This window comes from Calliphora vicina, chromosome 2 (assembly GCF_958450345.1).
Source record: "Calliphora vicina chromosome 2, idCalVici1.1, whole genome shotgun sequence".
NCBI classification, from domain to species: domain Eukaryota; kingdom Metazoa; phylum Arthropoda; class Insecta; order Diptera; family Calliphoridae; genus Calliphora; species Calliphora vicina.
Genome location: NC_088781.1, coordinates 29,104,500 through 29,117,752, shown reverse-complemented (window position 1 = coordinate 29,117,752; position 13,253 = coordinate 29,104,500). Strand labels below are relative to the sequence as shown.

Below are 13,253 nucleotides of genomic sequence, written 5' to 3'. Positions count from 1 at the left end.
AAAGTTGGAAATAATTTATAAAATAAAAAAAAGTTTAGTTTTTTTTGCTGTATTTAGTTAGTAGTTATTCTAAACTTTTGACTCATAGTCGTAATACTTGTTGTATGAACAATATTTTTTCCTTTTTTTAAGTATTTCATTTCAATTCCCTTTATTTTTTTGAGCTCTTTTGCAGTTTGAGGAAAAAAGGAATATAAACGAGGGTATTCAGTATTCTCTATAAATGCGTTGTATTTTAAAAATTTTTACTTTTTTATAGGTCGAAAGTTTTTACCACTTCCCACTCTTTGGCACATAAACCATAAGTGTAGAAAAGTTAAGATGGTTTTCTACCTCTGCCGCTGCTAAAAAATTGTATAAAGTCATAAAGGTGAATGTAGGAGAGCACCAAAAAGGAAACAAACATACAACACACATCCTAAAAGAAAGGTGGCGTAAAGAACGTTGTGCGAAAAAATAATAAAGGAAATAAAGTTGATTATTTAATATGCCGGTTCTGGCTGTTTATAAGCCTGAAAGATTTAAAAGTTATTTCTGTTTGAAGGAAATGCAAAAAAAAAACAAACAAGTGGAATGCTTTTTAATGGTGGGTCATAAAATGCGTTTAATACTTGGCCCGTTTATTTAATAAATTCTCTATTTTTATGAGGAAAGTCGAAAAGAAACGATATATTTTATTGGCTGTAGTTGTAAAGAGCAGTTATGGCTTTTCTCAACGAAAAGTGAGAAACTTTTTTAATAATAAATGATTCGGCCATCTATTCTAAAGGATGGACGAGATAAATAATATGGAATATTTTAAAAATGTAAGAAACATTACTAAGTGCTTAAACTAATTTTAAACTGAAAATATTATTCAAAATTTTCCATCTGTCAGAAATTAATATCTCTAATTTAATCAGCAAATGTTAAATCATACTCAAGTTTATGTCTTTTAATAATTTTGAAGAATGATATAAAAAAGGTTAACAAACAAGGAGAATGAATTTTCACAACGACTTTTATCTACATCAGTCATCGCCACCAGGGGCCGTATACGAGTCAAAAACTTGATGATTTGATATACACTTGCAATACATAATATATCTGAAACATTTCGTTCAAATCACTGATAGCAAATCCGAAAAGTGCTATTTTCCTTCCGCTTTAGGATGGATTCACCATTATATTATTATTTTTCTTCTTTTATCTGTTACATTTAAATCAAATTTATCTCGAAACATTTTACATAAAATCAAATATTTAATTAAAATCATCCTAAAATCTTAAAACTCTATCTCCCCTACTTTTTATAAATCTCATTATCTTATTTTCCAATTCACTTCAATAATAAACCTTGTACTTTCATTTTCCAATAGAACAAAATAAAGTTCGGTACATGTTAACATGCAATCAATCGATAATATTCCTTAAATACAACGTGTCATTTTATGCTTTAAGTTCGAAAATAAGTAAAAAGAAAGTTTCCACTCATTTACTTTTGTTTATGCTCTGCCAAATGTAAGGAATTGAGTTTTCAATTTCAATTTGATTCCATACCATTAAAACATCAAACGTTGAGAAATACTTCTCAAGTAAATGCCATACATCTAATACTTTATTTACCAGATGGAAAAAAATGCTGAAGTTATAAGGAATTTCTATTTAAATAAGTCTTCAGATAATTGTAATATATGGTCTAATTTAATATCGTATTATAACACATTAACCCTTGATCCCGACTCCATTGTTCGATTTTTATGAAATTTTACACAAACAGTATTGTTACGTTTTTACCTTTTAAAAATGGTGGTTTATTTGCTTTAAATAAACCGGATAATTTTGATTGCAAATAAAAGCAGTTTAAGTAGTAGTTTAGAAATTGTAACACCTCTTTATGAACTTTAATGCACACACTTTAATTACACTTTATAATACACAAGGCAGTTGATGTTAACTCTAACTGCGCCTATGAAAAATAAAACTTATACGGCACACTTTAATTTGTCTTTAATTAACTGACTGGTTGATGCTCTCACGATCAATTTATATACACTGCATTACCATCCAGATGCTTCTTGAAAGCTCTATTTCTACAATGATCTTAACGGACAAAACTAGAATATTCGAATTCTAGAGTTTTCAATGTTAATGTTAGCAACTTAAACATTTAGTGTTACCGTACTTATAAACAATGCTAATAACTGGGTGCTATCAACATTGTTGATAAGTAGAAGCTTCCACTGATGGACATGTTTATAAACATGATGAATGTTGCAGGCAGTCGTTACCGACCGTTAAATTCAAATTGCTAATTCAAATTCGTAACAGTATTAAATGTATTTATATTGATAGTTTATAAAATTTTCATCGCTTACCATTGAGCCTGTTGCATCAGGGCATTTTTCTACCCAGTTCAGCGTTAATGGGTTCTAAATCATACCTGTAGTCTACAGATTTCTCGCACATTAGAGTATCCCAAAAAAGTTTTTTTTGGAATTTCGGAACGCATACCCTCTAATTTTTTTATATATATAAAACTATAGTTAAATATGAAATTTTGTATTTCTATCATGATTGCAACCCGTGCCGACTTGCGATTTAGTTTTGTGGTGCATTTACAAGGGGAAAAAATGCAATTTTTTCAGTTTTTGTAAAAATTTTGCCATTAAATAATTACTTTTGCAATTCAATTTAAAAGAATCGTTATGTGTACGTTATTGTCGTTCTAATAAGATATAAAACACAAAAATTGGTTAAAAAATGTTAAAGTTATTAAGAAATCGCCAGGCCATTAACGTGTCTCAGGCCACTAGAACAAGAAACGTAGGAACAAAATAAACATATTTTGAGAAATATTACAATTAGAGCTAATTCTTACTTAAAATATATCTATATTTACTTGTATATGAGCTTTTGTCTTCGTAGAACAAATTTGCAGGTATGACCAAAAAACATTTTTTTTTTTTAATGACAGTTTCAAAACTCCAATTTCAATTTTTTCAAAAATTTGTTAAACAAATTTCAGAATTTGTAGATCATCACTTGGGGATTTATTGTCAACATAATAGGGAATAAAAATGTGAAAAAATTATGTCAATACCTCCTATAGTTTTTCCGTACATGCGATTTAAATTTTGCGATTTTCGAGAAAAACTAATTTTTTGGCCATATTTTGGCGAATGAGCCGAATTTCCTTACTGTTATGATTTTTAAGTAAAAGCTATTCAGAATATTATAGTCCATGTAATTTTAAATATAGTCTGAAAGTTTTACTAACATCGGAGAACGCCAACCCTTAAATCGAGAAGGTCAAAAGTCAAATTTTTCAATATTTGGAATTTCTCAAGGAAAAATAGCGAAATGTTATATATTTTTGGTCCGATTTTGATGAAACTCAAGAAAAATATAACATGATGACTAGTATTTATAATAACAGCACAAAAATTAAAATTAACCCTTAATAGCACTTGGGGTTAAAAAGACACTCAACTTTTATCTACCCATGAAAACAGATTTGCAATAAATCTCAAATGAACCTAGTTTTTCTTTTTATTTTCAAAAGGTTTAAAATACTTTGGTTTTATTTTTATCTATGCAAAGACAGTGTCAGATGCACTTTCATCTATTTTCGTACATTGTTGTTAGAATTGCATATTAAATCCTTTCAAAAGACAAACGAAAAGAAAACAAATTTAAAACAGAACGACAATGACACATTCAAAATGAAGGTACTTAATGTTTTTAAATAAATAAGAAATCAAAGTTAGTTTGTGCCGAATCTTAAACATTGGACTTATTTGAAATTTTGTTTAAATCTAATTGTTACATTTTTACATTTTAAAAACAGTTTAGTAGTTTAAAATTGTAACAACTCTTTATTTATTCACTTTTATACAATAACACGTTTAATCTGCTCAATGTGTTTTTATACAAATACACATTTATAATTCACAATTTATACAGCACACTGCAAGAAAGTTAATTTATATTTACTTAAAGATGTTTCAATTAGTGTAACTGGTTGATGCTCTCACGGCCACCTTATATACACTGCATTACCATCCACATGTTTTCAGTTGCATCTATCGATGCTTCTTTAAAGTTCTATTTCTATGATGATCAACTCAAGGATTCTATCCAATGCTTTATGTTCCACATTTCGATAGATATCCCGTATCCCACTAAGCGATAGGTCTAAATGGAAAAGACCTAAACTTACTTTTGACCAAAAAAAATTAAAAAAAAGGGCCCATTTTGGATAAAATATAGATTTTGCAAAAAAAAAAAAAAAGTAAAACATTTTATGTCTTGAGTTACAAAATATTTAAATTCATAGATATCTCACTCGCATCCCACTAAGCGATCAAAAAGCTCTTCAAAGCAAATATCTAAACTTTTTTTTAAAAAAGGGTTAATTTTGAAAAAAAAAAAGTCAACAAAGCTTTTGATTTTGCACAAACAAATCAAAAATTGTATGTTTTGAGTTACAAAACATTTATTTTGATAGATATCCAACTCGCATCCCACTAAGCGACCAAATAGGACTTCAAGGAACATATCTAAGCTTTCTTTTGAGAAAAACGGGCCCATTTTAAAAAAAAATTTTGAAAAAGTTTTTGATTTCGGGAAAAAAATATTAACATTTTTTTTATTTTTAATTTGGGACACATTTTGCTAAGAACAATAGGTAATACTTAAGTTACATGCTTGTCCAAAATGTCAAATTTTGATCCCCTCTAATTCAGAGAGTTCTTGACCGATCTTGTTGAATTGTGTCTGAATTACTATGCAATAGAACTAACTTTGGTGCAAATTTCATAACGATCCACTATAGGTTAAACGGCTACCAAAACTGTGCTAAAGTCCAATTTCTCAAATGCAAATATTGCACTTTTTTTAATGCCATTTTGTAACCAATACTCCAAATTAACTATGTCAGCTTTTTGTTTTTGGTAAATATTAAATTCCATTTGACAACACGCAGTCAAAGACATTGCATCGTAATTACTTAATAAATTTTGTTGAAAAGCCTGTATTGCTTTCAAAGTTTCAATTGCATGTTTAAATAATATCGCGAGTTATAAAGAAGAAAGTGAAAATGGAGAACAATAAATTAAGTAAATAGGTAAGGTTTTTTGTTAAAAATGTGATAAAATTGTATAACTTGTTTGAAATAAAGCCAATTTTTTAACATAACCTTAAAGTGCTGCGATTGTTTTCAAAATTTAATTTCGTGGAAGCTTTTAAAATTTCGGCAAAGTTCGGCAGATTAAATGAAATCAGAAATGAATATATTGAAATGTTATAAACCAATTTTCATTTACATATAATAGCCATTTTTAGCCGTTTTCGAATAATACTATCTTTTTTAGGTTATTGTTTGAAATTTGGCTTAACGAAAATTCAAAAAAAGAAAAATTGTATGCCGTTTTTAATCATGTAGTTGACAAAATTGAAGTAAACATATTTTCAGATGAAGTGGAGAAGCATATAACGAAAACAATAAATTTGTTATACCCTACACCACCATAGTGAGGAGGGAATAATGCGCCTGTGCAGATGTTTGTAATGTCCAAGAATATTAGTCTAACACCCATCTTAATATGGTACATAGTATCTTTTCGGCACAAGGACGAAGCCTATTTAAATTGGGTGAAATCGGTCCATTATACCACCTAGCCCCCATACAAATTTCCTCCCGTAATTGGACTTTATCGGTCATAAATGTTTAATTTATATAGGTATCTACACAAATTTAGCTTCAAATAAATTTTATATATACGGAATTCATGCAGCTAATTTTATGATGATCGGTCCTTAATTAGTCATAGCTCCCATATAATATCCGCTTCCGAAAATAATTTTAACATGCTTAAATCTCTTATTTTGGTATACACATAAAATTCAACAGAAAATTCAACTCTCATAAAGAAAATAATCGCACGACCTAATTTCATGACGATCGGTCCATAATTGGTCATAGCTCCCATATAACCCACTTCCGAAAATCACTCACGAATATAAATTATTGAAATTTTAAAAGCAAATGAGACTCTTGCCAAAGTTTCTTTGCAATCTATTTTACTTGATATTGCTGAAAAATTTTTGAGATGCAAAAAGACGCTGTAATGGATGCGGAGAAGACATATTTTTTAAGCTCCGAATTAATATTAATATTAAGGTGTACCTCCATTAATCCATTAATTTCCACATAATTTTTAGATAGGCGCTTACAAAACCAGAAACGTTCCACACTTCTACCAGAAGTAATTCAACTGTTATGTTGCAGTGAACCCATGGAAGAATTTAACTTTAGCCACCAAGACAATGAAATTAATGAAAGCGAAGAGGACCTTTTGGATTTAAATTTACAAAATGAATTAGATTTAAGCAATTACTAAAAGTTTTAGTATAATTAAAATAAATTAATGCATTAAGTTTGCATTAATGATTTTAAATGGGTTAATTTTTGGTCGTAGTGGGTTAAATTCCATTTTTTTAATATAATTATTATTACTTTCGAAATTCTTCAAGGTTTTGGTTTGAACATCATGATTTTGTAGTCGTTATTAATTTAGCACAGAAAAAGGAGTCATTTAACCTATAGTGCGATCGGAAGACATCGAAGAAATTTCAAAAGTTGGTTCACTTGACATGAAATCCCCCATATGTATAAATTGTACTCAATAGTTCTCTATTATCATCTCAAATTAAAACTAAGAAAACGCATCTTACCTACAGATCACCCACAATTTATTAGTAAATTCCTAGTTGTTCTGGCAAATTCTCTAGTAAGAATACTTTCATTTTTCTGCTACGGTTTATTACTTCAAGTGGTATTTTCAAGGATTTTCTTTACACAACAACAACCAAGAGTACCTTTAAAATGCAAACAAAAAGTATTGGAAAATATTTCCATTTTTTGTTCATCTCCCACGTATTAGAATCTTCAATAGTAAGAAAGAATAGTAAGAGAAAACATAAAAAGGAAAAGCGAAGAACCAGCACAGAAAAAAAAACAAACAACATTTAGTAGGAAATGAAATGAATTGTGAACCCATTACAGGGAAGCTACGTGCAACATTTCCTGTGTTTTTTTTTTCTATATTCCCTTTTTTCTGAATCTTGCATGGTTGCTACGTTGGCTGTTCAATTGTTGTATGTAGTGTGTGTATTGATGCAATACATAGTGGCTGTTTTTTGTGTTGCACAAATAAATATTAAGAAAAAAAAAGAAAAATATGTGAAATAAAAGATTTTAACATGTAGTTTCTAACGAACAATACATAATTTTCTGCATCAATACAAGCTGAAGCTTAGGTGTATATATTGTATTTTATTTTCTACGTAGATGCTTTCTATTTACTTTTACTTATTGGCAACTGCAAAAAGAATAAAAAAATAATAGAATAGAAGTATTTATGTATTTTGTGTACAACAATAATTGCAGATATGTTGTAGTTCTAGTAGAAATTTATTTTTCTTAATAATACTCATACTCAAGCTAGTAGCAATATTTATTTAAAGCTATATTTGCTTTTTCAAGTTATTTGTTTATTTAAATTGATTTCTATATAGTTTATTTTATTTTTCTTCAATGGTATAGGATAAAGTTGGTCAAATTTAAATAAAGGATTGTCTTTTTTCGAATACATGTGAGCTTAAAAAAATCCCTACAAAACAGTTGACACAATTTTTCAGAGAAAGAAACGGCAGTTTAGTGACAAAAAAAGCAAACTTGTACAATGCAACTTAAAATCTATTTAGAGAGTGATTCTGAGTCGATTGGTATCCATTAAAGTGGTTTGGTCTAATATTTTTAGGCGTTACAAATATCATCAACAACGCAATATACCCTCCCCACTATGATGTTGTGATATAGCACAGAGCTGTGATATATCACGATCAGTTGACATATCTCAAAGCTCGAATCACTATAATGGCAAGCTTTGTGTGGAATATGTTTATGAAGTATGGCGTAAGTATTGAATTTATACTTTAAAATATTCAACACAAACGTGAAATCAATCCTACTCTATGGCTGTGAAACATGGAATGCTGCACCTCGAGATATCCAAAAGCTGCTGTGTTTGTAAACCAATGCCTCCTCAGAATCATAAGTATTTTCTGGTCAAATGTTATTACGATTGTCAGATTGGGGAACGAAACTAATCAACTTCCAGTTGCAACAGAAATGAGGAAACGCAAATAGAACTGGATCGGCCACATTCAACGTAGACCAGATAACGACAACACCAGAAACGCCATCGACTGGAATCCTCAGGATAACCGTAGAATTGGAAGTCCACAACACATATGGAGGCGACAAATTGACATAGAATCTGCTATCTTTAATGTTAAAAGAAACATCTTTGTTTCAGTAGATCCCATCTTTCTTCATTACTCTAAAATTCATCTCTATTGAAAATCTAAATGATCTAAATGATCCGACACAAACTAACTTTGATTTCTTATTTATTTAAAATTTAAGGTAAATCAGTGTAAATTTAAATATTCTTAAATTTATTCTCCTTCCGTATTACTTTTAAAAGGATTTAATATGCAACAATGTACAAAAACAGATGACACTGTCTTTGCTCAAATAAATACTTAGAACAAATCCAAGGTATTTTTCTTAAGTTTCATCAAAATCGGCCCAAAAATAAATAACATTTCGCTATTTTTCCATGAGAAATTCCAAATATTGAAAAATTTGACTTTTGACTTTCTCGATTTAAGGGTTGGCGTCTTCCGATTTTAGTAAAACTTTAAGACTATATTTAAAATTGCATGGACTATAATATTCTGAATAGGTTTTAAATAATGTTTATAACAGTAAGGAAATTCGGCACTTCGCCAAAATATGACCAAAAAATTAGTATTTCTCGAAAATCGCAAAATTTAAATCGCAGGTACGGAAAAACAATAGGAGGTATTGACATAATTTTTTCACATTTTTATTCCCTATTATGTAGACAATAAATCCCCAAGTGATGATCAAAAAATTCTGAAATTTATTTAACAAAATTTTTAAAAATTTGAAATTGGAGTTTTGAAACTGCCGTTAAAAAAAATATTTTTTTTGATTATACGTGCGAATAGGTTAACTGTATCCTATGAAGATAAAAACTCATATACAAGTAAATTTGGATATATTTTAAGTAAAACTAAGCTTTTATTTTAATATTTCTCAAAATATGTTAATTTTGTTCCTACATTTCTTGTTCTAGTGGCCTGAGCCACGTTAATGGCCTGGCGATTTTTTAATAACTTTAACATTTTTTAACCTATTTTTATGTCTTACATCTTATTAGAACGACAATTACGTACACATTTCGATTCTTTTAAATTAAATTGCAAAAGTAATTACTTATTGTCAAAATTTTTACAAAAACTGAAAAAAATTGCATTTTTTTCCCCTTGTAAATGCATCTATAAACTAAATCGGGTTGCAATCATGATAGAAAGAAAAAATTTCATATTAAACTATAGTTTTATAAAAATAAAAAATAGAGGATATGCGTTCCAAAATTCCAAAAAAAAAATTTTTTGGGATACTCTAATGGCAATGTCTTGGCGGGAAATATCTAGGATATAGGTATGATTTAGAACCCATTAACGTCGAACTGGTTAGAAAAATGTCATAATACAACTGGTTCAAGGGTAAGCCATCAAAATATCAATATACATACATTAAATACTGTTACGAATTTGGATTAGCAATTTGAAATTAATATTCTGTAACGACTGCTTGCAACATTCATCACGTTTATAAACATGTCCATCAGTAGAAGCTTCTACTTATTAACAATGTTGATAGCACCCAGTATTAGCATTGTTTATAAGTATGTCAATACTAAATATTTAAGTAGCTAACATTAACATTGAAAGCTCTAGAATTTTAATATTCTAGTTTTGTCCGTTAAGAACATTGTAGAAATAGAGCTTTCAAGAAGCATCTAGATGGTAATGCAGTGTATATAAATTGGTCGTGAGAACATCAGTCAGTCTAATTTAAAGCATCGTTAATTAAAGACAAATTAAAGTGTGCTGTATAAGTTTTATTTATCATAGTTGCTGTTAGAATTAGCATCAACTGCCTTGTATATTATAAAGTGTTATTAAAGTGTGTGCATTGTTTTAATTAAGTGTGTGTGTAATAAAAACACATAGTGATTGTTGTTGTAAATTTAAATAAATAAAGAGGTGTTACAATTTTTAAACTACTACTTAAACTGCTTTTATTTGCAATAAAAAAGGTAAAAATTTATAAAAAATCGAACATCAGAATCGGGAATCAGTCTTTAATGTATTAATTCGATATTAAATTAGACCAATATTACGATTATATCAAGACAAATTATTATACAAATTCCTTATAACTTCAGCATTTTTTCCATCTGGTAAAGAAAGTATTCGATGTATGGTAATGAATCAAATTGAAAATTTAATTCACCTTGAGAGCTATGTTCAGATTTCAAATCTCCTGAACTCTGTTGAATAATATTGGAATTACAATTACAAATCTGTTTATTAGAAAAATACTGTACAACATTTTTTCCTAGTTTTTCTCTAACTTTAAGTATTTTAGTACAGAGTAGAATACACTTCATATGACTATATGTTTTTTACTAAGTTTTAAACATACATCTATAATTACATTTCTGTATTTTTTCTACTTTATTAAATATAAAAACTGACAAAATTTTTCTATATAATAAATGAACATTTTGTTAACAAATAAATGACTGATAGAAACTAAAATACGACAATTACACTTCCATAAATGAAATCATATTCCCCATTTTATGATAACATACATACTTACATATTAGGCTGGTATTTATTTTGCACTTTTTAAATTTTCCATGCTCCCAAGGTCTAATATTGTTTTCCGCTATCCCAGGTCCAACCATTAAAATTTGCGTTTTTACTCCCACCATCCAAATATTCATCGGAGACCCCCAAAAGTATATATGTATATTATGGGTCTTTATAAAATTCTAACACGATCTAGCTATGTACGTCCGGTTTTTAGCAATGAAAAGTGTTGGACCTTGAGAGCATCGAAATCAAATAAAATAAGGACCACCCTAGTTCACATATGTATCCGAGTAACATGGGTGTATTCATAAAATATGAACAAAAAAAACTACTGTTATAAATTATATAAATTTTTAGTTTATATCAGCATTGTTTTCCAATTCACAACCCAAACACAATAACAGAAAAATGTGCCAAATATTAAATAAATCAAAATAAATTGGAACCCAAAAACATTTACGAATACAAACTATAAAAAAACGAAAGACAGTATTATCACAAACTTTCTATATACAAACAAGCAATATTTATGAGATAAAATACAGACACTCTCTCTACACTATAAATAGCACAAACAACATTTACAAAAACTCAATTTCCTGAATATTCCTTTAACACAATTTTGTTCTTGTTCTTCTATTTTTATATATTTTCTATGCCTGCTTTAATGGAATATACAAACAACAAACCCACCAACCTATTTTAACGCACAACTTCAACAAACCCACCCAAACCATACATAATATAGACATCATTGAGGCCCACAAAAATCATCAACTGTGTTCATTAACGGGCGTTGAGGGCGGCCATTCATTGGGTGGCTCTTTGGCTGTTTTGAGAACCCTGTATGCCATAGGTGTTCGCTATATGACACTAACATCTACTTGTCATACACCATGGGCCGATTCCAGTTATGCGGATGCACCAACTTACAATGTTAAACATGGTGGTTTAACGATATTTGGCAAGGTAAGTACTTTGTTAATAACACCAACGTGTACATTGAACATTCAAACCTCATAGTCATATTGCATTTTATTGATGATGCCAAAAAGATGGATGGATGGCTGGCTAGGTAAATGAGTGAGTGAGCGATCATTCTTCATTTGTTTTTTCGACCATGAATGCAACTATTTAAAAGAGTTGCTTTATTTTCAGGGATAAATAGAAAAATATAGCCATGCGATTGAATATACAAAAATAGCTATTGGTTTGATTTGAAACAAATTTTTAATTGAGAGTAACACTGTGCTACAAAATATCTTTATGATTTAGATTTCGAAATCTTTTGAGTTATAACTAGGTCAGTCGCGGATATAGGGGGGTGAAAAAGGAAAGAACGGAAAATTTTAAATAAATTTTAATTTATTTTCGCCTCTCTCTTGGATCCGAGTCAGAACTAGGGTATCCAATTTATTCGATTTTACTTTTGTTCGATTAAAATTAACAATTCGAATAAGGAATTTGAAGTTGTTCGTATAATTCGATTACATATTTAAAATTAATTGAATTATTCGAATAAAAGACAAACATTTTCAATATTTTTTTTAAAAAATAAAAATTGTTAATTACCATATTATAATTACACAAGACGGCATTTATAGACCTCTGCAATTTAAAAATGCTATCACAAAAAAAAATATCTTAAAAAGCAGAAAAACTGTAAAAATTATTCGAAGTATTTTTCGTCAAATGGAAATATGAAAATATGTGTAAAATGTATTCAGCTCAAATCAAAACTTTTAACTCTTAACTACACGCAGATAATAAACATGTTTGTGGTAAACATAATCAAAGGCAACATTTATGATTGTAGTCCAAACATATTATGATCAGTATTACTATCATAAAATAATATATTATGATCAAATACATATAGTCGTAATATAATTGCCACAATATCGAGCCCTTAGCGCCAAATTATCATAAGCGACATTTTATACATTTTTTTTTATTACAAAAATTAAAATTTTATGGACCGACTGATGTTCTAGCGTTCTCAGAATATCAAAATTGTCAATAACTTCAAAATTATAGGGGGTACGATTTTATTTTACAGTAAACGAGTTTTATCGTAAACGACACATAGTGGTATAGAAAAAAAAGAGGGAAAAAAATCTGTAACTTCTAAATCGTTAGATTAGTTTGAATGAAATTTCACATGAGCAAAGAAGAAGTGTTCTCGAGTTTAAGTTTTGAACGAGGACCTCATGGGCCCACCAGGGCCCCTTCCATGGACACCTCGGGTATATTATATTTTTAAAATTATCCTATTTGTTCGTTTGAGTTCCGATTTCAAAAAAATTACACACACAAAATCTTTTCATCGAGTGCTACAAAAGACCTAGTCGTAGCTATCTATTGTCTCTTATAGTTTAGGAGATATTCGCATTTGAAAAGTAAATTTTCAAAATTTGTACCCAACCTACTCCAGTTTTTTGATAACA

At 29.1% G+C, this 13,253-nt stretch overlaps 1 protein-coding gene across 1 annotated transcript in view; it reads left to right on the top strand.

The window, feature by feature from the left end:
* LOC135951521 (uncharacterized protein DDB_G0283357) overlaps window positions 1-13,253 on the top strand; it is a 256,332-nt gene that overhangs the window by 85,068 nt on the left and 158,011 nt on the right. Inside the window, exon 7 of the mRNA XM_065501184.1 lies at window positions 11,555-11,775. Coding sequence (XP_065357256.1) covers window positions 11,555-11,775 — 221 coding nt within the window. The remainder of the gene's footprint in view (window positions 1-11,554; window positions 11,776-13,253) is intronic.